The sequence below is a fragment of the Malurus melanocephalus genome, unplaced genomic scaffold, assembly GCF_030028575.1.
Source record: "Malurus melanocephalus ecotype Western Australia unplaced genomic scaffold, MMel_1.1 scaffold_203, whole genome shotgun sequence".
NCBI classification, from domain to species: domain Eukaryota; kingdom Metazoa; phylum Chordata; class Aves; order Passeriformes; family Maluridae; genus Malurus; species Malurus melanocephalus.
In genome coordinates, this window is record NW_026623435.1 from 939,872 (window position 1) to 967,360 (window position 27,489).

Here is a 27,489-nt window from a genome sequence, read left to right on the forward strand (position 1 = left end):
GTTAATGATTTCATAGGCTTTTTCTTTTATTCTTTTGGTTTTTTTTTTCTTTTTTTTTTTTTTTTTTTTTTTTTTTTTTTTTTTTTTTTTGTTGGTTGTTTTTTTGTTAATGTTTGTGAAGTTTGTCCACCTATACATTTAACAGGGCTACATTTCTTGGATTATGTGGGCAACTGAGTCAACTTCATGCCTCTTCACAACAGCTGCAGTATCCTTTCACAGATATTCTGCAACCCCAGTTCAGGACTCAGCAGCTGGAATAATGGTCTAGTTTGACATCTGAAATGTATCCACGTCACGGCAGATTCTGTGTGTAGACTGACCACAGGGATTCATTCTGCTGCGCCCTAGGGAGCATGTACTGGAAACTGCGCTGGCTGCTCCTCAGCACGTCGGCCTTTAAAATTCAAGGGTTGTCACTGATGTCCTTGCTTGTGAAGATAGTTTCCAGTCCTCCTAACGTGACCAAGGCCAGGCTAAGAGATAGGTTTCTGGTGTACTTCTTTCACGAGCCCCRAGGCAAGGCTCGCTCCATGAGGAGCACGCCTCGGAAAGCCCTGAACGCCTTCCACGGAGTGAAAGGGAATAGCGGCAGAAGAGGCAGACCGAGGCGCTGGGCTCACTTGAGGAGCTGCCGACTGACCTCCAGTGAGCACTGCCAACGAGCGGAGGATGTGACCGGGGCAAGCCTCGGCTTTGGACTGTTGTACAATTAAAAAAGGATAAAAAAAGAGAGAATCGAGCCCTCGAAAAGGCCGAGTTTTGCCGCGGTGGCGGTAAAGCATCGAGCTCTCAGACGGCCAAGAGCCCCCGGGGGAGCCGGGCCGGCCGGAGGGACCGAGAACGCCCTTCTCGCCCGCGGGACCGGGCTCGGGACGCACCGACGGCGGGATCCAGCGGCGCCCCTGCCCCGCTGCGGAGCCTGGCGCCGCCTCCCGGGGGCTCTGCCGCGCTCGGCCCCCGCCACACCGACGGCGGGCTCCCCTCCCCGCCCCTCCGCGCCTCTCAGCTCCCCCGGGGGCGGCCGCTGCTGCCCTGCCCGCCTCCCGCACCGCCCCTGCACCGCCCGCCGGGGGAGGGCCCGGGCCCGCGATTGCCCCGCAGGTAGGCGAGGTGGGGAGGGGGCGGCGGGGGGTTATGTCACCGCCGCGGAGGGGCGAGCCGGGGGCGCGCCCCGGCGCCGCTGATTGACAGCGGGGCCCGGCCCGCAGCCCATAAAGGCSTGGGCGCGGGGCCGCAGACTTGCGACGGCGTCGGTAGGAGAAGCGGCGTCTGCAGTGCCGCTTCGCGCTCCGCTCCCGAGCTAGCGCACCGTCGGCTCCCCGATGCCAGGTGAGGCGCAAGGCGGGGCGCTGCCGTGCCTGCCGCGCAGCCCCCCACGGGGGGAGGCGGGGCGGCTTTGCCCTCTCTCCCGCCGCCCAGGCAGAGCTCGCCGTGGGCAGCCGCCACGCTGCCAACCCTGCAGGGACTCGGCGTGCGAGGTGACGGGAGCAGCCGCGGGGCAGCAGCTCTGCCGTCGCCGCGCCCACCGTCCGGGCATGGTCGGTCCTGCCGGGAACCGCTTGGTGAGAGAGGGATCCGGTAGCTGGCTGTAGCGGTGGTAGCCAGGGGATGCCAGGTAATAAGAGTTCCCTGTAGGACAAAGAAAATGTMGACAGGAAATGCTGGCGGCATCCCTGAGTCCTTGAAAAAATGTGTGGAGTTGGCAGTGCTGGAGTTACTTGGCTGTACCCAGAGAACTGGATTTTTACACATACCGGGAAATGCTTCTGCTCCATTCATTGTGAGTTGAGACACATATGGAGATGCAATTAAGTGGTTTATAACTGCACAGTGCTACAGGGCAAAGCTGGCATCACGTTAAGAGTCACTTTATCCAACTATGGTTGGGTACAGAGGATTGTATATACATGGAAGAGAGAGGAGTTTGTATCAGATGAAAAATATTCTAAAAAATATCCCTATTACTCAGAACCATCATCTAGTTTAGATCTTGTTATCTAATCTACAGGGATTGGTGGCTTAATATTGTGCTCTAAAATAAAGATGTGCTAGCAATAAGCTGTATCTCCTATAGTGTCATATGGTCTCTATTCCAGCTGCTGAAATTTCATGGAGAAAATATTGATGTATATTTTCTGTACGTCTTTCCTTTTTTTTAATTGATACTTCAATAAAAAGGATCTTTAACATCTCTAATTTCTCTTCCCTTCACCTGATGTCACATTTTAATTCTTCCATCAAGAATAGACCCAGAATAAGTGTTACAAGAATCAGTCAAAATAAAAAAATCTGGTTTTATATGTATAGATGCCGTTTATGGCATTTCATGAGGAAAATTGTACTATTTGTAGTTGATAAGTAATATTTCCCTAACGCTTACTATTTGGCTTATTCATAGGAGTAATGCTGAAAAGGAGAGGGTTGTTGTGGCTTGCTGTCTTGATAACCCTGTGGGTTTCTTCAAATGCTCAGGGTAAGTTCTGACACTTCTTAACTGGATATGGAGAACTCCGGGAGTTAAAAGGTGGTGTAAAATGTTGGCTTATATGAAGTAGTGTGGGCAAAGTAATAAAAAAGGATTTTTTTAGAAATTCCTGAGGTATCTTTGGTAGATATACCTTGCCAGTATTAAATGAAGAATTCTCAGTATATCTCAAAATCACTTTTGTTAGATTGATTTAAATATATAGAATCCCCCAAATAACTGATATCATACTTTTCTGTGTGGTGAAAATGCATGGTGCAAATAACATAAAAAGAATCACTGATTTGGAGGAACATTTAAAAAAGATAGGGGCAGAGAAATAGACATCTACAGCCCAAATAAARGTAGAATGCAAGTTGGCACAATGCCAGATCCTCATTTACATCTGACTTTCTGGCTGCAGTCTTGTAAAAAGTAAATCTCTTTTATCCTGTCATGTAGACGCGTGGATTCTCATCATTTGATTTTCATTATCTGGTAATCAAAATATAGAAATTGCCTCAAATTCCTTATCCATTCATATATATTAAAATATTTAATGAATAAGTTGCTACATGCATCCATGTGTAGGCATATACATGGCATATTGTGTGTATATATGCAAGTATGTACTATATAGTGCTGTAGAATATGAGGCCATACATGTAAATATGTAATCAAAAGTATTTGTGCACATAGAAGGAGAGGATTGTCATGTAAATGAAAATGTCAGGTAGAAAAAATGGTTCACTTGCCTGCTAGTAGGAACAGTTCCATTTTCCTATGTGGAGATAGGAAAGTACTGGGTTTACTCTGCTGTCCTTAATGTCTGTGGTATAATTGCAGTTACTAATTATGGTGCGCAGAGTTGTTTTTTGTAAGACTTCTTGTAGACACATTGTCACACACTTAACTTTTTCAGATGGTGACAAGGAAGAAGAGACTACCTTTGATTTACTCCAAGTCAGTAACATAAACCGAAAGACAGTTGGAGCAAAGTTGTTCCGGGGCCAGGACCCCTCTATGCCAGCATATCGTTTCATTCGGTTTGACCATATACCGCCATGTAAACCGGAGAAATTAAAAAAGATCCTAAAACTAATACGGCAGAATGAGGGCTTTATCCTTTCATCCACCCTGAGACAGGACAGGCAATCTAGAGGCACTATCCTTGCTTTAGAGGGTCCTGGCAGCAGTGAGAGGCAGTTTGAGATAATTTCCAATGGCCGGGCCAACACCCTGGACCTCATCTACTGGGTGGATGGCTTCCAGAATGTGATTTCCCTGGAAGACGTGGACCTTGCTGACTCACAGTGGAAGAACATCACCGTGCAGATAACAGGGGAGAACTACAACCTCTATGTTGGCTGTGACCTTATTGACAGCTTCATCCTGGAGGAGCCTTTCTATGAGCAGCTGAGAACAGAGAACAGCAGGCTGTACGTGGCAAAAGGGTCCACTCGGGAGAATCATTTCAGGGTAGGTGGCCTGCAGAAGCTTGGATCTCTGGTGTGGTAAGAAGGTAACTGCAGCTAGTTTGAGAAGATGCAGTAGGTGCAGTTTTGTTCTCCCAAGGCCTCTTGGATTTGATGGGGTCACAGGCATTGCCAAGCAGACTTTCTTCAGAGTGTGTTTTTATTGATTGCTGGGTCTGTGTTGCGCGATTCTGGAGTTCCTGAAAGCAAAGGCCTGGCAAAGCAAAGTCTAAATCCAGGAAAGGCATGCAAAACCAATTTTTGGGCTTTCCAATGCTTTTCTTTTCCAGATGCAAGACTTTTAGAGATGTTGGATTTTTGTGGTGATTTGTACAATTCTTTACAAATTTCTTGAACTCTTTCTACATTGAAATATATCTATTCAAATCATGAGAAAATGTCAATATTTTTATTTTTTATTTGAAAGAAGAAGGAAAAAGAAAGAATTTTTAATGGGCTTGAAGCATGTGGTATTGGTCCATCCTGTAACAGAACATTCTGGGTTGCCATTTTGAATAATTCAATTTAAATTTTAAAAATAAGAAAATTTAAAAAATTTAAATAGAATAAAAAGTTTCAATCAGTCCTATAAATTAAATTATTTTTCTTTCTGTGGAAAACATTTGAGATGAAGCAATTTTAAGTTATCTGTTTTTCCTACGAAATGAAAATGACCTTCTGCCTCATATCATATAGTGACGTGATCTGGCCCAACTGCTTTAAGATTGGCTTCCATTCTCTCACAGCTGAAATCAAACTTGAACTCATGGCTCCAAAAATTTCCAGAAGCCCTTTCTTTCTCATCATTTTGTGCCAGTTTTCAAGCATAGGCTGACATGCTGGAGTTTGGTTCTATGGGGTGACCAGTTTTGGCAGGGGTGTCAGAAGTTCTGGCCCACAACCTTTCTGTTCCTGCCTGCATGAGTAAGTTACTCCATCAGTAGTGCTCATACAATTGGTTCTGAAGCTGTACTATTATGTGGCTCACTGAAACAATCTGGGTTTTAATTAATGTTTTCTTCTTTGAGGATTTTTCTTCCAAATGAAATAGATGCCAGTCTGGTTTTAGAGTGTTGCCTCAGGGTAGTGTCAGCACAATTGAGGAGCCAGTGAACTGTGGTGCATGTGAATAACTGGCTAAGGATGGAAGTGTTGTGGTGCAGGAGAGTTGGCTTTGACCTTATGACAAATATCTTGTAGAACTACAACCTAAGATTCACTATGAAAATGGAGATTTGAGCTCATAGCAGATCAACATCTCTTATTATGACATGTTTCAGAACATACCTAGCTTTGTGACTTATAGTACTGAGATTGTATATAGCAAAACTATAACCACTTCTTTTTTCCCTCTGTGTGTCAGGTTTAATACCTTGTAGAATGTTTTTTATATATTTGCTTATGTCTGAACCCAGTCAGTAGCATGGAGTTGAGAAAAATCAGTTATTAGTTACTAAAAAATTGATCTTACTGTTTTTAATTGCTTTTTAAAATTATTRTTACAGGGCCTTTTGCAAAATATTCAGTTAATCTTTGATACTTCAATAGAGGATGTTCTGCGTAAGAAAGGATGCCAGAAACGCCAGTCAAGTAAGGCTTTTGTTATCTTGTTGATACTGTTCTGTTGAATCTGAAAATTAGAAATGTCAGTGGTGACATATCCTAAAACCATGCAACAGGTCCCTTCTCAATGAMAAAGAGAATGAGTTGCTTTTTGGTGTTAATGGGGACTTAGATGTTTATATGTTTATATGATGGGATTTCTGCTCTCTAGCTTGTTATTTTAGTTGGGCTGCTTAGGTTTATAACTCTGAGCCTCTGTTTTGAAGTTGGGAAAAACCCTGTTGAGCAAGAAATCAGTAAGAATGGAATGAAAAAAATATATATAGATATGAAAACATATTTTCTTACATGAACTTTCTGTGATTCTTTGAGCATTAGACAGGTAATGTTGCTTCTGAGTTCTGCTGCTGACTGCCAATGGGCCCACAAACCCAGTGTCTTAAAGACACTGAATTCCTTGGCAATACCTCGTTGACTGGAAGAGGCTTTGGGTTTGAATCTCAAAATATTGTTGATCAAAATAACCTCAGGAAAATAAGAAATCAAAGGATGAGGTATGGAAGGCACGTATGTTATGAGCTGACATGTTCTTGGTAGTCCAGTTCTTGCTGACCCCACCAGGAAGGGGGAGCACTTTGTGTGGGAATGTAGTGGATTCCTCATGAGAGAATTAGGATTATTTGTCAAATATGTGCTAAGGTTTTGTAATCAAGCTCATGGGGGGTGCTTACTATTTTACTTCCCAGTGCTTGTAGCTGACAAGAGCTCAGTAAGAATCAGAGCCACCTGAATCTATCAGAGGAATATGGTGGGTGCACAAGGCAGCCAGGACTTCAGGGTTTTGTTTGAAACTCCTATCACCTAAAATGCCATTATTTCTGTTAATTTGCTAAAATATGTGGTGCAGAGAAAACCACAGTTTGGTTTCCTTAAGCCAATTGAACTAATTTTTTTCCTTGTTTATGCAAAACCCAGAAATTAAACCATAGCAGATCTTGACTTCTTCAGAAGGGGCCCTAATGTTTTGAAATATCTCCAAGTAGAAATGGGATGTTACTGTGCTTCTACTATGAATACGAAGCCAGTGGGAGCCTAAAGGAATAATTGAGTTCWTCATGCTGCTACATACTGTAGGAAGAATTGTTACACAGCTATAAGCTGCGGATAACCAACAGATAATATTTTCTTAATGTATTTTTATTACATCTGTTTACTGCCAAATTTCCAGTTCTATAAATTATACAGATTTGTGTTTTTTGTTTTATTCTTCTTGGGAAGTACTTAGCAAATAATTCAATTCACAGTATTTTTACTTTTACTTTGCAATACCAAGAGAACACTTCAAGATGGAAATTTCTTGTACAGTAACAGAAGAGAGCTAAGAGCACACTGAGGCCATCAAAATTACTTGAGAGGTTTGTTATGTACATGTTTGATTTTCTGACACTGCCTATCCAGCTTAATTACATACTCATGGAATGGGTCAGGTTGGAAAGGACCCCAGAGGGTCMTGGGTGTAACCTCCCTGCTCCAGCAGGGTGATCCTGGGGCACATGGCACAGGATGGTATCCAGATGGTTCTTGAATATCTCCCATGAAAGAGACTCCACAGCCTCTCTGGGCAATCTGTTCCAGTGCTGTCACCCACCCAGTAAAGTTCTTCCTCATATCCAGGTGGAACTTTCTGTGCATCAGTTCCTGCCTTTTCCTCTTGTCCTTTTGCTTGGCTCCACTGAGCAGACACTGGCTCCATCCTCTGAGCTCCCTCCATTCAGATATTTGTACATATTGATGAGAGCTCCTCTCAGTTGTTTCTTCTTGAGGCTGAACAGGCMCTGCACCCTCAGCCTTTCCTCTTAAGAGGGGTGTTCCAGTCCCTAAATTACTTTTTTAGTCCTTTTCTGGACCCACTCCAGGAGCTCCATGTCTCTCTTGTACTGAGGAGCCCAGAACTGGCAGATGTTACCAATGAAGTTCCCTCAGCCTTGAGGATACAAAAAGAGAGAACTGTGTTTTGTCAGTGTATCTCTAAATCTGAGAATGTGACATATGGTGAAATGGTGCCTTGGGAATGCTTTTTGCTTGAGGGTAGGAAAGTATGTGTTGATTGCAAGTCCTTTAGGCAGGGTTTGTACACTGCACTGGATCGGGAAGATGACAAAAACACAYCTAAAGAGGCACATCAATAAAATCCCTTCTTGAGCTGTATAAACAGAGTAGCATTTGCATATGTGAAAGGATGCACATTTTGCTCTTCTAGTTTCTCATTTTAAAGATAATCATGTGGTCCTTAGGAAATTAGCAGGAAGCCAGCAGCAGTGATCCCCAAGCATCTTCTTTCAGTCACTGCCAAGTACCAGTAGGAAGTGAGGATTTAGTTCTTATAACATAGTTTGGGTTTATGTTTCCTGCTGAGATTGCAGCTTTATTAATGTCCTCAGAATGTTCCGGTCAAGGCACACTCCATGTTGGCTTGAAAAATATGAAATTAATGATCTGAGAAGTCCTGTGGTGGGGGATCTGAGAAATCTAGTGTTTCAATGTGGTAGGAAAATTGCATTCTTTCCAGGGAACCAAAAAGCAGCTGAAATAAACTGTTATGACACACAGAGGTCTGATCTGCTATGTGGTTTTGTCTCATCCTGTAAATGAAGCTGGACAATTGCTTCAACTTTGAAAACTGCAAACCAGTTTTTGTATACCTTGGCTAGTGGCAGATGTTTCATAGCTAATTTAAAAGCACAGAAAGCCAATAATTTTAAATTTGGTTGAGAAGTAATCAATGTCATATTTTGGGTTGGTTCTGTGTTCTTGTATTTTTAGTCTTCCAAATGAATGAAGAATACTTTGCTCCCATTTTCATATCCTTTTATATTTAAATATAGCATTTTACATTGTGTGGTAGAGATCAAATCAAACCCTTAACATTTCTGAAGCTGAATTTCATTTCATATGTTCCTATGAGGATTTCTTCTTTTTAAATTGCTATATCTTCTGCTTGACTTTTCTCTTTGGTAAACTTGAGCTATTTCAATGTCACTGAATCTGGTAAATAAGTCTTTATTCAGAGATAGGACATGATGGATTTCTGTTTAGCTAATACTGAATTTGATTGATCATGAAGTCCTTAAAGAAAGCTTCCATGGAATCCATAAATAGCTGATAGAGATTTTAATGCTTAACAGAACATAGACTCTTATTTACTTATCTATGTGGTTTTTATATTAATTACAAATCATGCTTTCTGTTGTGTTATTTTTCAGGAAGGTAGGCAGGGATGTCTTTTAAAATTATATTAGGACATGTCCGGCTCTCCCTGACTAATGCTTGCAAAGTTATTGTTTTAATTACAATCTGCCTTTTAGGAGGAGTGTTTGAGTGACAAATCAAATAATCTGTCTGAGCTTAGCTTGACCTCCGTTTCACTTCAGAATGAAACGATTGTTACAGCAGTTCCTCTGAGCTTAACACGGGTTGGTGCAATATAGAGCAGCCCAAAGACAGCATAGTTGTTGCAAATGCATGATGGTCCAAATTTGATCCAAGTAGCCGTGCAATTTATGGACAGAACAAGGACAACAACTTTCTGCAAGGAAACTCTTTCTCCTGCCTATTTCTCTGCCTATAGAAAATGTGATAATCATGAAAAAAATTGAAATTTCATGCCTGGGTGGATAAAATGGGTTTGCATTTTTGATACTATGTCCTTTAGTTAGCCTTTTTCATAAATGGTTATGTTGCAGTGCTAACAGTTTTAAAGTGAGGGTCATGTGAGACACAGCTTGGATCTTAATTTTGAAAAGGGAAAGCCTATAATTGGAACCAGCTGACATCTAACCCCTTTTTTATTCATGGGTATAATAAGCACGAAGCTGTGCCAAAATAGATGTGTTTAAATCCTACCCATGGGTGCCAATCTGTGATTTCAGCAGGAATCTCTAATCTGTGGAAGAACTTTGTATATGCTGCTCTTCTCTTTCATTCTCTTGCTACCAGCTGAGGTGAACACCATCAACGAGAGCACTGAAATCCTTCACTTGAGCCCTGCTGTCACAACCGAGTACGTGGGTGAGAAACCGGAGAAGGCTGAGTTCTGTGACCGCTCCTGCGAAGAGCTGGGATCCATGTTCACAGAGCTCACTGGCCTGCGCATTGTGGTCAACAACTTGGCTGATAACCTCCAAAAAGTGGTAGGTACCTGTAAGTCTGGAGAACTGACAGAGATGTGCTGTGCAGTGCTCTTGTCCTTCTTTGTTTTGCACCAGGGGCTGTTAATAGAGATTTCTGTATTGTATATGAACATCTGTTAGCCTATCTACATAAGGTAAAGATGTCCTCTTTTCATTGTGACTAGTTTGGTAGTTCTTGAGTTTAATGCTTTAATCAAGACTTGGTTTTCACAGACCAGGTGTGAAAGAGCTGACATACCTGCGCTCATATACAGGGGAAATCAATCTTCCTAAAGGTTGGGAAATTGAAAGCTAGCGATCTCAACCTTGCCTGCATACTGTTAAAGCTTTGTTACCATATTAATACATTATTTATGAATACATCAATAATTGGATACATGAGTACCTAAGCTGTAAGTAAATGTATGGGATTTTCATAGTTGAAGTACGATGGTGATGTTTTGTTGAAGTCTGCCCCTCTTCTGTTCTGAATCAGCTAAATATTTCTGAAGGAATTTTATTACTATGCTGTATGTCTCAGGACTAAAATCTTCCCATCTAAAGATGTACTAGAGGAAAGCAAAATGRCTAAGAACAGATTTCCCTTAGTATTGTGTGACTGGTTTTGTGCCATTGCTAGAAGAACTGCTATGTACTACTGCAATACTTGAGATCATCTTCTTTATGTACATAAAGATGTACAAATATATATTTTAATGGAGGAATTAAGTCCAGTGGTGTCTCAGTTTTGTCTATTTAAAACAGTTTGCTTGTGAAATACACTATTTGTTTTCATTTACTTCATCTTCTAGTCTGAAGAGAACCAAATCATGTGGGAACTGATTGGTCCTAACAAAACATTGAAGAACCAGCCTGTTTGCTGGCAGGATGGCCGTGTCTTTGCAGATAATGAAAGCTGGATTGTAGATAGCTGTACCAAGTGCATTTGCCAGGTAAGATTTTGGAAACATTCTTCTTCTCTGCAGAAGTGGATAGTGGGTTTAATCCAGCTCAACTGTCCAATTCAGGTCATATTTACTTAGAGCTTGGCTGGACTTAATGAACTTTATAAAGAGTAGTCCCCATGTCCATGATAGAACAAATCAAAATATTTCCACACATGAAACTTCCCTGGATGTCCACCTTCATTTACTTCTGTCTGTGAGCATGAATCATTAATTGATTTCTTTACCTTTAGGATTCCAAAATTGCGTGCAATCAAATCACCTGCCCAGCAGTCTCCTGTGCTGATCCATCATTTGTTGAAGGTGAATGCTGTCCAATCTGCTCTCACTGTGAGTATTAGGCACGGAGGAATATATAGGCAGTCTTTGGCATTATTTAAAATCACTACTAGTGTTTTGGAAAGCTCAAAACAAGTAAGATGTCAAGGCCCATAAGATCAAATATAAAACTTGCATGTGTGCAAAGATCATGTGAAGAACTTGGGTTCTTGAAGTTACTCCCTGGAGGACTTACTCAGTGTTCAGTGATTATGTTGTTTGCTTAGAATTAAGTTGATGACCTGTCTACCTACCTTGGGCACAAAATGTTAAACACATTTTTCCCTAGCCCAGTCATGTTTCATGTTCTTTTGCCCACTCAGAGCATAGGGAATATTCTGAAAATGTGCTCTTGATCATGTTCACCATTATGTAGCTTTCAAAGGTGGGGTCACATTTCATCATACTGATCTATATTCTGAAGCCGAGGGCAGTTGGACTCAGTTTTTTGCTCAGTTCTAGAGACAGATGTTCTTCCTCCAAAGATCAGTGCTTCATGCAAACACATTGGACACAAGTTCAAGAAGATCCAGGATTCTTAGCTGAACTAACCTCTCATTGTATTGCACTGTAATTCCTGAACTTCCGTGGCAACTTGGGGATGCAAACATAGAAAAGGGGAGATCTAAATGTTAAAGTACATATTCTGCAGAAAAAGAGAAGTAAAAATCTTCGGAATAGGATAATAGAACAACTCTCAAAATGAAACACTTATCTTTTGCTCTGCAGCTGATGACACTGAGGAAGGCTGGTCACCGTGGTCAGACTGGACAAAGTGCTCAGTTACCTGTGGCTCTGGGACTCAGATGCGAGGAAGGTCGTGTGATGTCACCAGGAGTGCTTGTACAGGCCCACACATCCAGACGAGGATGTGCAGCTTTAAGAAATGTGACCATCGCAGTAAGTAATAAAATGTCTCATTTTCAAAAGCTTCTTTGGACATGTCAAAGCAAAACCAAGTTTAGTCAGGACAGTATGTACTTGAGAAATCCTATATGCATAACTACAGTAGCTGTCATTAGAGTCTTTGGCATTTTTTCCTTTCAAATATTCCTCCTTTTCCTGAAAATTTAATATGTGCATTCTGGGCTTAGCTATGTTAAAAAAATATCATGGGTGATCCTTTCTTTAGAATTATGAACTGGAGTCTATTATTTGAACTCAGTTTGGAGACAACAGTTAGCTCACAATCATGATATACGGGGCTGCGTTCACATGTGCTATTCATTGATTGTTGGGCCATCCCATTAACTTAGTTGTGTTTAGGAATGCAGTAATCATGGAAGACTTTTGTGAAATATCAAACAGCTTCTATATTTAAGGCACTTACAAAGATGGTATTCCAGAAGTGCAGTTCATACTATTGCAGGTACTTGTGATATCCAGTCTAATGTAGTACCTAGGCAATATCTAGCAGCTGAGACTGCTAGATGTCCAAATGTGCATTTTGAACAAGTGTTTGTTTCACTGTAAAAGTTTATTTAAGTAAAATATCTAACATCATTGTTAGTCATACATTGTTTGCTGAAATTCCTAAGAAAGCTGTTCTTAAGCTGGTGTGCTGGACTTTGAAAATGAAATGGTGGGAAAGAGGTGGGATATTGATCAGATGTGGTGAGAGGCTCATTAAAAAGCAAATTTCACAAATGAGTTTGTATTACTGCTGCAGGTGGGCTGTTTGTTTGAGTTTTGCTCTTTTCTCTGACAGTACGTCAAGATGGTGGCTGGAGTCACTGGTCTCCCTGGTCTTCCTGCTCAGTTACCTGTGGAGTAGGAAATATCACCCGCATCCGCCTCTGCAATTCCCCTATTCCCCAGATGGGTGGGAAAAACTGTGTGGGAAATGGGCGTGAAACAGAGAAGTGTGAGAAGGTTCCATGTCCGGGTATGTCTGTGGTCTGGAATCAAAGCATCAGAACAATATTCCAGCTGAATTCCTTCTCTTTATTCAGATCTAAATGACAGGGAATTTCTGCGATGGAAAATATAATTTTATCTTATGAGTGAAATAACACACAGTGGTGCTTTGAAAATGAAGACAATTCAATCAGAGGTTTTGTAAACCTTGCAAGTTATAATTTGGCTTTAAATATTTAGAGCTTGAGAAATTTCCATTTTAGTGATACATCTCTGCATATCAAAAATAAACATTTTCTTTCTAAAAGGAAGGTTGCACTCTCCTTGTTGGGAATAGACATAGAATCCCCCAGTAGTCTGATATCTTTGAAATTGTGCATGCATATTTTGCACATTCAACACAATTAATTACTATTATAATTCTTTCTTACTCATATATATTTTTAAACCTTTTTTGGAGACCTTTTGTTACACACACTTTCACTTTCCTTTCATGTAATTTGTCCTCCGTTTTTTCTCTTTGCATATCCGGTTGGCGTGGCATGCTGTTTTGAATTATTGGCCAAAAAATGCCTGTGAAGCAGTGGGGTGTTTTTAATTTGTTTGTTTCTGAAATATTGCTATCTCGTGCAAATGTCTGCCAACGTCTTTCTATGTACAGAGTGAGAAATTGTTTCTAGCCAGGGATCTGAAGAAAGGGATGTTGTCATTGGCACCAGATGTCCCCACTAAATTGCCTATGATGCTCTGCTCTTCTGTATATCTTAGTGAATGGGCAGTGGGGTCCGTGGTCTCCATGGTCTGCCTGCACTGTTACCTGTGGAGGAGGAATTTGGGAGAGATCTCGCCTCTGTAACAGTCCTGAGCCACAGTATGGAGGGAAGCCTTGTGTGGGAGACACCAAACAACATGATATGTGCAATAAAAAGCATTGCCCAATTGGTTAGTATTCATTCTTTATTCAGTTTGAGTAATTATTATTGCTGTTATCTCTTTAATGGGTTATTATGAAGGGACACTACAGGAATTTGCTGATTTTACCTTTGTTTCAGTAAAGGACACTTAACTATTTTGAGTGCTGTTTGGTGGGTTTTCATATATATTCTGGATACTCCTTGAACAAGTATGCCTTTCTTAAACAGGGATATACTATGCTGTAAGCTGTTCAACTGGATGTAGCACTCTGTAATCTTTTCATATTAAATCAATAGTAATCAGTCTTAAATGCACTTAATAGCTCTAACTTTAAGGGTTTTATAAGTGTTGCATCAAGTGAGGTTTAAGATAATGATCAGATAGTACCTGTTTTTTAAGAGAAGTTTTACATGCCTTTTATGCTCCTTACTTAATTTGCACTTCTGTGTGTCTACCAGATGGGTGTTTGTCAAATCCTTGCTTTCCTGGAGCAGAATGCAATAGTTACCCTGATGGGTCTTGGTCATGTGGGGCATGCCCAGCAGGATACCTTGGGAATGGTACTGTCTGCGAGGATCTTGATGAGGTATTGACTTCGTTTCCATCAACATCAGAAAATCACCATGAAAAAATCATTATATTTTAATTACAGAGCCATCTGATTGGTTTCTTCTTTCTTTCTTTACCTGCAGTGTACAGCTGTGTCAGATGTTTGCTTTAAAGTCAATCAGGTCCATCGTTGTGTGAACACAAATCCGGGTTTCCACTGCCTGCCATGTCCTCCACGCTATAAAGGAAGTCAGCCCTATGGAGCAGGGCTCGAAGTTGCCAAGACAGAGAAGCAAGTAAGTGATGTTGAAGGAGTTTGATGGATTTGAAATTGAGTAATTGTTTGAAAATATCTGTGAATGATGGCATATGATAAACTTGGATACCAAACARAAACAACCTGAAATATATAACTGGATTTTCAGAGTATTTTTTTGGATAACAGAGCACTGAATTTGGGATTAGCTTTTTTAAGGGTTTGGTTTTTYCTAGGCATCTGTGCAGATTTACCAAATGAGCCTAATGTTCCAGGAGCAAACATTTCCCTGCTTTGCATGCCTTTCTCTGAGGCTTATATACCTGTTTTGAAGAGTCAAAACTGAAGAATTAAGATTGTTTTTTCATAAATATAATGCAGTTAATGTCACTGTTATCAGACACATGTCCAGAGTTCTCACTCCCTAAATTCCATTGGGCCAAAACTTACCATTKATGAAAGACAGCAGGAAGTGGAAGTGAGGTTGAAGGATACAGTTTTCTAGACAAGACAAAATTGTTAAAGCAGAAATCATGGGATGCCTTCTCTTTGTTACTGTTGAATCAATCTCTGGTTAGCTCAGCTTCTGAATTCTATATGTGAAACATCTGCGTAAGATTCTCAAATACTACCAATGAAAAATATAGTGATAAGGAAGAGGTAACAAAAACCTTCATGAGGTCAACACAATAATTCCTTAGGGTCTCTGATTTAAGAAAATAGGATAGTCCTTTCATACTGTCAGGCAGAACACTAAAGAAAAGAGGTGAGTAAAATCTGCTTTCTGTCTGCAGTTAGTTTTGGGGGTTTAATGACATCTGGAAGAAGGCAGATACAATTCTGAACTTGTTAATCACTTTAACTGAGTTTTATATATTTGCTGGAGTTGTGAACTGACAGAGCATATGATTTACTAACCACAATTAAAACAAAGTTCCTGTCTTCAGACCTCTAAGTAACTGATCTGATTTTGACAAAGTTGAGCCATGCACAGCTGGCTGTGATTATCAGGTTTCAGTGAATATGCTCCATCATTTATAGGTCTGTGAGCCTGAGAATCCATGCAAGGACAAGACACACAGCTGCCATAAGTCTGCAGAGTGCATCTATCTAGGCCATTTCAGTGATCCAATGTACAAGTGTGAATGTAGGACAGGTTATGCTGGTGATGGACGCATCTGTGGTGAGGATTCGGATTTGGATGGCTGGCCTAATAATAACTTGGTCTGTGCTGCTAATGCAACATACCACTGTGTGAAGGTACGTGAAAAAGGTTGATAAAAGTGCCACGTGTTAACAAATTTTTCTCTTTTTCCTAAATAGTTGTAACACTTTTAATTAATTAAGCCGGTGGTTGCTTTCAGTAAGCTTTGGCTGTTACAACATGCTCGTTTTCTAGGAGATGCTGTGAAATGTGTATTCACATAATCTCGTAACATTCCGTAAGGGATTCTCAAGATTAAATCCAGAGTCCTCTGCTTTGGATTTCTTCCTGTGAAGAATTGAATGATTGGGATGCTTGTGAATGGAGTTAGCACACTGAGTAGGAGTTACCTGGAGCATGGGTGTGAAGCACACAGCTAGAGAGAACCAAACAAGGATCTTGGGGCCCAGGCAAGTGTGAAATCCTACCTGCAGGACTTGTAAAAGGACACTGACATATAAGGGCTACACCTCTAAATGCTTCCCTTGAACTACCCCTTCCTTATAAAGCATTCAGACTACATGCTATGAAAASTGGATTCAGAGCCTGAGATAACTTTTGGCAATAGGAGCTTAAGAAAGGAATGAATGTGAATTAGAGTTCTCCTTATTGCAAAAGCTCACCAGGACAACCTCTCTTACTCTTCAGAGATGTGAAGTCCCAGCTGTCCCCAGCCCAAGGGTGATCTGCCTGCAACCATTGGCTCTAGCCTAGCAACTGGGACTTCTCCAATCTTGCTGTGCTGTTGTAGTGAACAATGAAACATTACTACACCAGTGAGAAAATCAGCATCAGGGAGCGTAAAAATGGTGGCATGTAGGTTTAGTAGGATGTATCCACCATCATATATTCCCTGGGATCTATTTCTGTGCTTATCTGTGTGGTGAAGCACACAGTAAATCCTTCTTGGTTTCATGGCCTTGAGGTTCCTTCCAGAGGAGATTGCTCAAAAATGGTGAGCCTCCTTGTAGGTGCCATCTTGATGCAGTTATGTCGCTATAAGAAAACATGCGGAAAGTTGTTCCGTGTCCACCACTTGAACATTGGCCCAAATAGCTGAGGGGTAGTGGTACTTACCCCCTGACAGGCAATTCCCTGGATCCCATTTCTGAGTGGTGGCATTGCACAGGGGCATACACTGTTTGCAGCAGCAGATTAAGCAACTGGGATGGAGGAGTTCTGTCTGAGTGTAAGGCAAATGCAAGTATTCAGTTTTAAACACCTACCTATGGGACCCCTGACAACACCAGATTGCCTCTGTATATGTTCTCTAGTCAGATGCTCAAGTACTTTGCTGATCACTTGTGGCTGTAAAGGCAAACTTTCTCTTCTGAGGTTTTTGAAGGTTCCTTTTCCCAGACTTGAAACATTTTGGTTTCTCTTTCTCCGTGTTAGAGTGGGCTACCTATAAGCATTCATGAAGTTCTAGCATAAAGATTTCTGTTAAAAAATGAAGAAAGGAATAAAAAATGATCACTACAGTGGTTAAAAAAATACAGCCCAAGGGACTAGAAAAGTTTGAAATTAGGCTGTTTGAGAGAAATCACTTGTGTAATCCACTTGAAGCTGTGAATCTGGGCATTATCACTCTTACCAGCCAAGGAGTTTCAGATATGGATGGAATTTGGTCTTTCTCAGTGAGTGAAGTCTGTTCCTTGTGGGTTCAGCCAGTTCATCTGTTGCAGTTCATATATCCTTCTTTCAATTCCTGTCATCAGAATTTGCAATTTGTTCACTCATGATGTAACACAAAGGATTAGTTTTGATTAAACACAACATGCTGAAGGCATTCAGGAAAAAAAACCCTATTTCCAAAGATTATTTCATGTTTTGTGTAATACGCATTTATCTTAAAAGACACAAGTACTTCATTTAATGGGAACACTTCACCTGCCAAAAAAAAAACTCTGAAAAATGCCACAATTTTCCAGACCATTATATTCTTCACAAAATACCTTAGTTGAGTAGTTTGATTTTAAAAAGCTTCTTTTCTTGAGCTGATAATGATTGAAAATTAACTTCCTTCTGTGCTTAATTTCTATCATTGTTTAAAAAAGGTTTTTGTAACCAGTGTTGAGGTGGGCATTCTTCACAGGTATATGGTAAAAAACTTGGGTGTTTGATATTCATCATAAAATTTCCAGTCCTCTTTTTCTTAAATTGTTTGTACTGTTTAAACCACTGAGATTGAAAATAGGGTTCGGAATATTAGTGTAATATTCATTTTTTAGAACATGTGTTATAAAAAGGATATTTCTGCCTTGGGCGAGGTAGATCTGGAATGTGAGTAAAAATGAGAATAACAGAGTGTGTTTTCATAGATGTATTTATTCATAGCAAGTGGTAGAATTGCAATCCATTTTAGCTGATTTTAATATTGAAAAAAATGCATGTTAAAAGTTTCATAAGCTGTTTTACTTCTTTTCAGTGTAACTAAAAAAAAATTCTGATTTAAAGTAATCATTCTTTACAAAGCTGTGATACAAAATAAAGAGATCAGTTTATCTTTTATTCTTAAAGCGAAGGGAATATAAAGGTACTGTTTTGTAGAACAGTATAAAGATATTTTTTCAAAACCCTCTCTTACAGTGCTTTCTTTTATTGCTGCATAGCACTTTCCACTGCTGTGTAGTAACTTTCCATTTCTGAAGACCTTCTCGTGGCTGGTATCTTTAGTTTTCTGGMAAACAAACCTGGCCATTTTTTATTTAATCTTCAAACACATCTCATGATTTGTCTATAAAAAAGTTGATGTAAAAATGCAAACCTGTGCATGTGGTGTGTTTGTTCTCTGCTAGTTTCCTCTGAAATGTACTGGAAACATCACTTTAATGGGAGCTGGGAAATAGAATGAATTGCAGATGCATTTCACTTACTTTACAATATGAAAGCAGCAAATGAACTACAATCGTTGTCAGCAAACAGACACTTCAAAAAGTACTTTGCTGATTGCTCTTGTTTTATAGTCCCTGGTCTACTCTTCTGCCCAGGCCAGTTATTCTGACATAATGTAAACATAATGTATTGATTATTTCTTTTGGCCAGGATAACTGTCCCCTTCTGCCTAACTCTGGCCAAGAAGACTTTGATAAAGATGGCAAAGGAGATGCCTGTGATGAGGATGATGACAACGATGGTGTTGAAGATGACAAAGTAAGATGTGTATCTGTCTGCAGTACATTTGACCTAAACATTTGATTTTAAGGAAAACCATTACAATCAATGTGAACTTTATTGATCAGAGCTTCAGCTGAGTTATTCTGCACTTCTTTCCCTGAATGATGTTGAGTGCTTTACTTCCCTCAATGATGTAAAGGTGTGTTCAGTCAAAGGAGAATAGTACTGTCCAGGGGAGCCTGGGGATGAACTATGTTCTCTATCAGTTTTGAGTTCAGTTATGTACATGAAGACAGTTTAAAGGAAAGTGGTATTAGATTTCTTATATTGTAGTAAATAATAGATTAGTATTTTGATTTTTGAACTCTGTCCAAGATGAGCAGAAGTTACGACTTCATAGTATGCTCTCATGAGTTGGGATTTATATTGTGAAATCTTCTGTTTTCTCTTACTAGGACAATTGTCCTCTTCTGTTCAACCCTCGTCAGTTTGATTATGACAAGGATGAAGTTGGGGACCGCTGTGATAATTGCCCCTATGTGCACAACCCTGCTCAGATTGACACAGACAACAATGGGGAGGGTGACTCTTGTGCTGTGGACATCGATGGAGATGGTATGATTTCACTTTTGAGAGTTAGGTGCTGTTCCACAAGTGCACTTTGCTTTATGTCCAGTGAGATGGGCTACCTGTTTTCATACATGGAACAAAATTGTGTCTAGCAGCTCAAAAATGTAGGACAAGACAGAGAAGGCTGACATTCATCTGTCCTGTAGTAGAGTTGCCATACAGTCCCTAAATGACTACAGTTAATATTATTAAAGAATAAATCATAGCAAGACTTACCACTGTAATCTCAAAAAAAGAAATCTTTCCTTCATCTCTGTTCCAAAGTAATCAGGGTCTAATATGACACTTGCATTGACTTTTCCTTTTCTGTTTAGGGAGGGAAAAGAACATCAGAACATTCACACAGTTAAGACAATATCCGTAGTAATCTGCTTTTCTATGAATGTGATCCATCACAGTGATCCAAATACGCATTTTTTGTATGTCTTAAAATATTGTTAAAAATATTTATTTCGTCTACCAGCACATTCCTATATAACCCAAATTTGATCAGAATTAGGGAAGAGGAAAAACGCTTAAATATTGTTCATAAAGCATATCCTTACAGCATTTCAAAGGTGCGAGGATCCATAAATACGAAAAGTAGAAGAAATCTAGCTTTAGGTTTTCCTGAATAATGTTTTAAACTTTTGGATTCTTATCTGACTTCAGCTTCTGAACATTTTGAAGTGCTCTCATCCTTTTTCTTATCATCAGGTTCATATTAGTACTCATGGTAGTTCTGCATTTGAAGAAAAATCCAATCATGTGTTATTGGCTGAAAGATTATGCAAATACCCAGGGACTATTGATATACCTTTCCAATATAGGAAAGGATCCTTGTATTTTTCCCAGACAGATATGCCAACATGTGTTTGTTTCTTTTCATCTTACTGTAATTTTGAAGTAGATTGTTGGTTTTATAATAGTTTCCTGAGGAGGAACTGTTTCTTTTGAAAATTTGGCATGCTATACAATTAATGATGCACATATTCTGGTAACATTAAATTATTTAATGCTGATGCAGCTGAATATTGATAGAGTTGTTTTGATACAAAACTTCAGAAATTTGAACCTGATATAGCTGTGTGTTTTGTGCTGTTTCTTAGAGTGGGGGAAGAAAATCCAAAAGAAATTATTAAAAAAAAAATACCCCAGCCCTTTATCTGTAATTCTCTGAAGAAGGACTACATTCTTAAGGTATAATCAGCCCTTATTCTAGCAAACTCCTTAGAAAAATATATATATAAAACTTTATCACAGCAAGACAAATGGAATTGATACCATATTTTTTCTTTTTAATATTAGTCTTAACTATTTTTTTTAGCAATGGTGTTGTACCAATCAGGAAGCTTGTGAACCCCTTAAGATCCTTGCTTCTTTACTGGTGACTCCTACAGTCTCTGGCTGTCTGTGTTGGATGTTGGATGTTATATGTTTCGATTTTTTTCAATTTTTTTGTTGTTTTTTTCCCTCTAGACATTTTTAATGAAAGAGATAATTGTCCTTATATGTACAACACAGACCAGAGTGACACAGATGGTGATGGAGTTGGTGATCAGTGTGATAATTGTCCATTGATGCACAATCCAGACCAGGTAAATGAGGAAAACAGTTTCCTTAATGGTAGCATTAGAACAAGAGCAGAGAAAAGAACACAGGAATTGCTATCAGGAAGGCTGAAGAGGTGGATCTGTACTGCTCACTTTCACATCTCACATTGTGAGCTCTCTCTGTGTCAGATGTAAGGGATGTACAATGATGCTTCCTTTCATCCATCTGTAAATAAAGCCCTGCCCTGCAAATATCTCAGGGACCAGATCTTACCCATTAGAGAGCCAAGTAGCCATTTGTAACCAGTAACCAAGTTTGAGGTTATGCTTGTGCTTTAAGCATGGTTGTCACTGTGGTATAATTTGTCACTGTGGTATAATTTATACAGAAGCCCATCAAGAGAAGTGCTGAGCAATTAAGTACTAGGCTGTACTTTTGTATTGGGTAAAAATAATAATTCCTCTGTGCAACTTTTTTTTTTGGGATAGACTGATGCAGATAATGACCTTGTTGGTGACCAGTGTGACAATAATGAGGACATAGATGAAGATGGCCACCAGAACAACCAGGATAACTGCCCTTACATCCCCAACTCTAACCAGGCTGACCATGATCAGGATGGTAAAGGAGATGCTTGTGATCCTGATGATGACAATGATGGTGTCCCAGACGACAGGGACAACTGTCGCCTCAGATACAACCCTGAGCAGGAGGACTCAGATGGTAAGAGGAAGGTCACATGAATTTCATTTAATTCTTAGTATTTTGCACCATTAAATGTGGTGAAGAGAGACTTCACATCAAACTGAGCTGCTTTTGACATTTGAGATACCATGGAATTCGATGGAACTGGACTGGTCAGTTTGGTCTGGGTTTAGTGCATTAGGAAACATCTTTGACAGGAGCTCAAATATGCATGTGCTTAGTTATAGAAGAAATCCTTTACCAAATTTAAAAAAAAAAATCAGTTTTTTTCAATTAAATTTTCACATTTAATATTAAAAGTTTTGAAAAATATATCAAATGGCTTGAATTTCAAATGTCTTAAAAAATGAAAAGTGAGCCATTTCACTTTCAAAACAAGTTACCTTCTGAAAACTAAAATTGAAAAAAATATGGTTTATTGCTCTGTTTTATTTTGAGAAAACAGACTATTTCTCCAGGATTTTTTAAGTCTAAAAGTATTGTTAATTTGTAACTTTTTGAAAAAATATTACTCCTGAGCAGTGTTTCTGAAATTTTCTTTATAGGTTCTTTAAATATGTCTTGGTGATACACATGTCAGAGTTTAAAAAGTGGATCTATAATCGCTCTTTTTTCCAGGTTTTTTTGGTAATATGCTGCTGGTCACCTCAAACAGTCCTTTTCTATGCTTGGCATTATTTAAATAATAAAATAGTGGTAGTTTAACAGTTATAATTTTAATTTTGAAGATATTTGTGATTCTTTGAAAACCACCAAATGTATTTGCAAGTAATGACCTTTGCAATAGATCCACGTAAGCAATTTCTGTTTCAAGTTACTGGAGTCATTCTGTGGTTATACAGTAGAAATTGAAAGCAGAATTTAGTAACTACACAGTATGTTTTTGTGTACATTTAGAAGGATAAAATGCTGACCCTTGTCTGATTTCCTGGTAAGAGAGTGGCTGTCCTTAGGAAGTTCCTGATTGGAATTCAGTATTAGCTCTTAATTTATATAACCCTTCAGTCCTATAATATATGTCTGTACTGAAGATCTTTGTATTTGCCAGTCCCTGGAATAGCCCCTTAATTTCATAAATCCAGAAAAGGGGTGACTCCAAGCTGAGTTTGTTAAGTTGTCTGTTACCTGGATCTTGTAAGGGAAACCATATTTATGTATGGTCTAAAGATTCAGAAAAAACATACATTTAATCAGTTTAGCCTGCTCATCACTGTCATTAGCAGCAGGTCCAATAGAATTCTTGGAAAAGGGGTAAATTAAGCCAAAAATCGCAGCCATGCTCTTGAAGATGTGAACTGTAGCATATAAAGATGAGGCCCTGGAGAGAGCTGTTGGATGTGACTGGGTAAACAAGCACTTTCTAACTTTCCTTGACAGGGAATCAATGTTGTCAGCAGCAACTCACTACCAAATAAACATCAGCTGGACTTTTGGTGAATAATTATATTCTTCTGTGAATTATCTCTCTGATTTGGCAAAGAAAACAAAATAGGGAATTCATTCCCTTTTCTCCAATAAGAGCTAAGACAAACAGGTGGAGGAGCACACAGCTGGTCAGGACTTGGAGTTCTCTATGGCAGATATCCAGGGGGAAAAACAGGACCATTTTACCACGTATCTGAACTGCAGAGAGCCCTGACATACTATATGCTTCAGCTTTCTGAACTTACTCTTTTGTTCTTGGCTGTTGCCTAAAACTCATTCTGCTTTCTCTCCAAAAGCTCCATACTTAGGTAATGCTGTGTTGGTCAGCCATGGTAAAGTAGCTTTCTGTTTTTCTGTGAAACATCTAGTAGTAGGGTCTGTATTGAATGAGCTGGGTGATTGCTGTTCCCCACTGTGTTAATTCCCATGTTCTTAGGGCAGTCATAAACACTGGATGAAAAAGAAAAGCAAATTCTCTGCTGTGTGAGGATAGCAACAAATCAGCTGGCAGCACTGGTTTTACATTAGTACCCAGTGTAATATCCAATGGTTTCTGTTCTAAAATTTGGAGCCATTTGGGAATTAGTTTCTATACTTGTCTAGCCAGTCTTTTCTACATTATTTTCAGGTCTTTGTGCTCTTGTATGCCATGTAATAATAGAATCATTGTCAATAAGATTTTTTTATTGATGCCTCCTTTCACTTCTTGCTATTTGAGGCATGTCACATCTCCTGGTTTCCATTGATATTATGTGTAAACTAAGAAAGAAAATAATTTTTAGGTTTTTTTTTTAAGTATTGAGTAAAAGTGTTGAGCAGAAGCACAACTGTAGATGAGCTGTGTGGATATATGTTTTTTTTCTCTGCAAAGGTTCTTGTAATTTATGTAACAAAACTTAATTTTTCCATTCCTGTGAGGCTAGTCCTGTTGAATACAGTGCTGCCTTCTTTTCTCATGCATTTTTCTATAAGTCGATATAGAACATATGTTTTTTATAAGTCAAATTATTCTGTCTGCAAGTGAAAGAGTGGCTGCACATGTAAGCATWTTTTACTGCAAGACTCTCCCCCCTTTCTTTTGACATAGAGGTGACACATCTGCAATCTGAAGCATCATGGATTGTTGCAGAAAGCATCTTAAGACAGTGATAAGAATCTGAAAAAAYGTTTAACATGATCAAAAAATATATAAAGGTTTAGTAACATGTAGGAAGATTAAGACTTTAATGCTGTTGTTTGAAATTATTTGCATAGCACATATTAAAATGTGGTGTTGTATCCACATCTGGAATAAATCAAACTGAAAATGTAATGCAAGCTTCAGTGAATTACATTGACATAGAAAACTTCCAACCTTTCCCACCCTGATTCCAAAAGTGCTGTTTAGACTGGGGCTGGGTAAATTGCTGACGACTGCCTTTGCTCATTCACATTGCTTACAGGCGATGGCAGAGGTGATATTTGCAAAGATGACTTTGACAATGACAACGTTCCAGATATGTATGATGTGTGCCCTGAAAACAATGCCATCAGTGAAACTGATTTCAGAAAGTTTCAGATGGTCCCTCTGGACCCCAAGGGAACAGCTCAGATTGATCCCAACTGGGTTATTCGCCACCAAGGCAAGGAACTGGTGCAGACTGCCAACTCTGATCCTGGAATAGCTGTAGGTGAGTATCAGATGTCATCATCTTTGGAAAACTAGCCAGTGAGTCTGTGATAAGGAAAGGAAGAAAAGGGTAAGAAAATGCAGCTTTTTGGTGCTGCAGGTTTTGGACTAACCACAGAAACAGTGTATATGCCCAAAGTAAACACAGCTCAATGCTGCCTGCATTTGTTGTCCATTCATCTCATCACTGACTGTAATATATATAAAATACACAATTTAAAAAATTTGTGTAAGTACAGTGCCTGCTATATTCAATGCCCCTTGTGAGCACCTTACTTCTCTCCAGAAGTCTTCACACAGGCAAGTGTAATTACCTCCTCTTCTGGAGGTAAGGAAACTGAGAAAGACCATTTTGACTCCTGCCAAAATTCAGGATGTAGCTGAGATTCTTGGGTGTGTGCAAGTGGACACAGCACTGTAACTCGATGGTTTATCTCTTTTATCCTCTCCCAGGCTACGATGAGTTCAGCTCTGTTGACTTCAGCGGGACATTCTATGTTAACACAGACCGTGATGATGACTATGCTGGCTTTGTGTTTGGCTACCAGTCCAGTAGTCGGTTTTATGTTCTGATGTGGAAGCAGGTYACTCAGACCTATTGGGAGGACAAACCCACCAGGGCTTATGGCTATTCTGGTGTGTCACTCAAAGTGGTGAATTCAACAACTGGCACCGGGGAACACTTACGGAATGCCCTCTGGCACACGGGAAACACCCCTGGACAGGTGAGAGATTTAAAACTTCAGGCCAACAGTGTATGACAATATTTTAAAAATCAGGGATTTGTCTCAAAAAAAAAAATATTTTCACAGCTCAATTTTTACAAAGGTTTATCCGTTTTTCTTCCCCTATTAATAATGTCAGTAGTAACATTTGCATTTTAAACAAGGTCATGTGTATGAAAGGGAAGATGAGGTATGATCAAAAGGAAGAGGAATGAGGTCTCAGTCCTACACAAATTCTTTGTTACTTCTGTATTTGCACTTGCTTCTTTGGTGTTCCAGCTTGTTTGAATTATACATAGTTTAGAGCACAGTAACCAGTGACAGGAAACAAGAAAAGAAATTTTTAAAAAAGAGAGAAAAATTGCTGCTGTTAAGAATAGGGTCCAACCACAGAAGGAACTTGTGCATTTTCAGAATTAGGTTAGTAGGGCTTCATAGGACCATTGAGTGAGAATTTTCAAGGAGCAGCCACAGGCAGTAACATCTGTGTAAACGGTCCCTCTCCCTTATTGGAGGCATTTGTGTAGCATCAACTCTGTCAGTAAGGCATGTATATATGCATACCTGAAGAGTTCCAGAAGCTTTTGGACAATACTCTTGGGCACATGATGTGACTCCTGGGGATAGCCCTTTGCATGGCCAGGAGCTGGACTTGATGGTCATTGTGGGTCCCTTCCAATTTGGCTGATTCTGTGACTTATAAGGGAAGTCAAAGTTCGATGCTGTAATGGTTTCAGTGACTTTTGCTACGAAACTGCAGATGAATAACTGATTAAAAATTAAAGACAGAAATTTCCATTACTTGCCGCCMATGAAAGAAGTATTTTGCTCATACAGTCAAATGGTAACCTATTTTCAGTTTCATGCTCTGCAGAAAATTAGCTTTGGCTGTATGTACGGTTACTATGGCAGACGTAGAGTTACCGGAGCATAGTGTGTTTCTAACAAGGTATTTGTATTCCTACTGTAGGTGCGGACTTTGTGGCATGATCCCAAGAACATTGGCTGGAAAGATTATACTGCTTACAGGTGGCATTTGATTCACAGACCTAAAACAGGATTAATAAAGTAAGAAATATTTCTGTACCTCTATATTTTCTAGTAACAAAATTTTTGTCTCTGTTGATTTAAAAGCTATGTTACCAGTTTCATTATTGGTTCTSATAATTATGTTACTTGTGTGACAGTTTGTCGAATATTTTGGGAACATTTTGTTATCTTCAGAATAAGTTATTTTTCTTTTCAGATGTATTTAATTTAGTCCGGATATTTCAATATTTACATGAGCTAAATACTCTTAAAGAAAAAAAAGTAGAATTCTTTCTCAATAGCTTTTCTGTAAAGAGACCAGAAATTTCTGAGCAAAACTCAAAGCAAGATTAGAACATGAGATTGCTCCCCAGCTTGTGGAATTTCAGTGAATGAAATTAATTAGAAACATGAACATTGCCTTGGGAAGGGCCTGTCTGCATCAGCATCCTATCTCCTGTAGTGGCTTACACAAGACACTGCAGCAGTGGCCATGAGCACATCTGTAATGCACACAAGGAGCTGTGGCATATGACTTTCTGTAGAGCCCAGCTGTTTAGCTAATGTTGCAAAGACTGAGTATTAACTGCCTGTGTTGGTTTTATCTTCTACTAACTACTGGAACTGTAAAGGATATTTTTTTATGCTTATGTATAGGGGATTTTCATTTTTCTATGAAAGACAAAGTGTAGACAAATCTGGATTGACTCAAGTTACCTGTTTCTTGGAAAGAGAGGAGTTGTTTTATCCATCAGTGTGTTGCAGTGCGGTGCAAAGCATTGACTGATATAGATCAAAAGAAAACTTGTTTTTTTCATTCATGTTGCTTTTGCCTGTAACTTCCTTTGCTGAATGTACATAGTGTCAGACAAAGGATGTTTCCACTGGTATCACATTAGTTTAATCTTGCAGGACAAA

General features: G+C 39.5%; 1 protein-coding gene across 3 annotated transcripts in view; it reads left to right on the top strand.

Moving 5' to 3' along the window:
• The first annotated feature begins 1,049 nt into the window (after positions 1-1,049).
• THBS2 (thrombospondin 2) overlaps positions 1,050-27,489 on the top strand; it is a 29,807-nt gene continuing 3,367 nt past the window's right edge. The window contains exons 1-20 of one of the 3 annotated variants that reach the window (XM_057373625.1): positions 1,050-1,104; positions 2,402-2,476; positions 3,390-3,946; positions 5,448-5,532; positions 9,502-9,695; positions 10,487-10,627; positions 10,873-10,969; positions 11,687-11,857; positions 12,666-12,842; positions 13,583-13,756; positions 14,188-14,315; positions 14,422-14,574; positions 15,576-15,794; positions 18,784-18,891; positions 19,311-19,470; positions 20,944-21,062; positions 21,507-21,741; positions 24,591-24,818; positions 25,271-25,542; positions 26,513-26,610. In XM_057373625.1, coding sequence (XP_057229608.1) covers positions 2,407-2,476; positions 3,390-3,946; positions 5,448-5,532; positions 9,502-9,695; positions 10,487-10,627; positions 10,873-10,969; positions 11,687-11,857; positions 12,666-12,842; positions 13,583-13,756; positions 14,188-14,315; positions 14,422-14,574; positions 15,576-15,794; positions 18,784-18,891; positions 19,311-19,470; positions 20,944-21,062; positions 21,507-21,741; positions 24,591-24,818; positions 25,271-25,542; positions 26,513-26,610 — 3,386 coding nt within the window. In that variant the 5' untranslated portion in view covers positions 1,050-1,104; positions 2,402-2,406. Of the gene's footprint in view, positions 1,105-1,185; positions 1,333-1,596; positions 1,619-2,401; positions 2,477-3,389; positions 3,947-5,447; positions 5,533-9,501; positions 9,696-10,486; positions 10,628-10,872; positions 10,970-11,686; positions 11,858-12,665; positions 12,843-13,582; positions 13,757-14,187; positions 14,316-14,421; positions 14,575-15,575; positions 15,795-18,783; positions 18,892-19,310; positions 19,471-20,943; positions 21,063-21,506; positions 21,742-24,590; positions 24,819-25,270; positions 25,543-26,512; positions 26,611-27,489 lie in introns of those variants that run through there. The other 2 variants (XM_057373623.1, XM_057373624.1) reach the window with 2 other exon arrangements.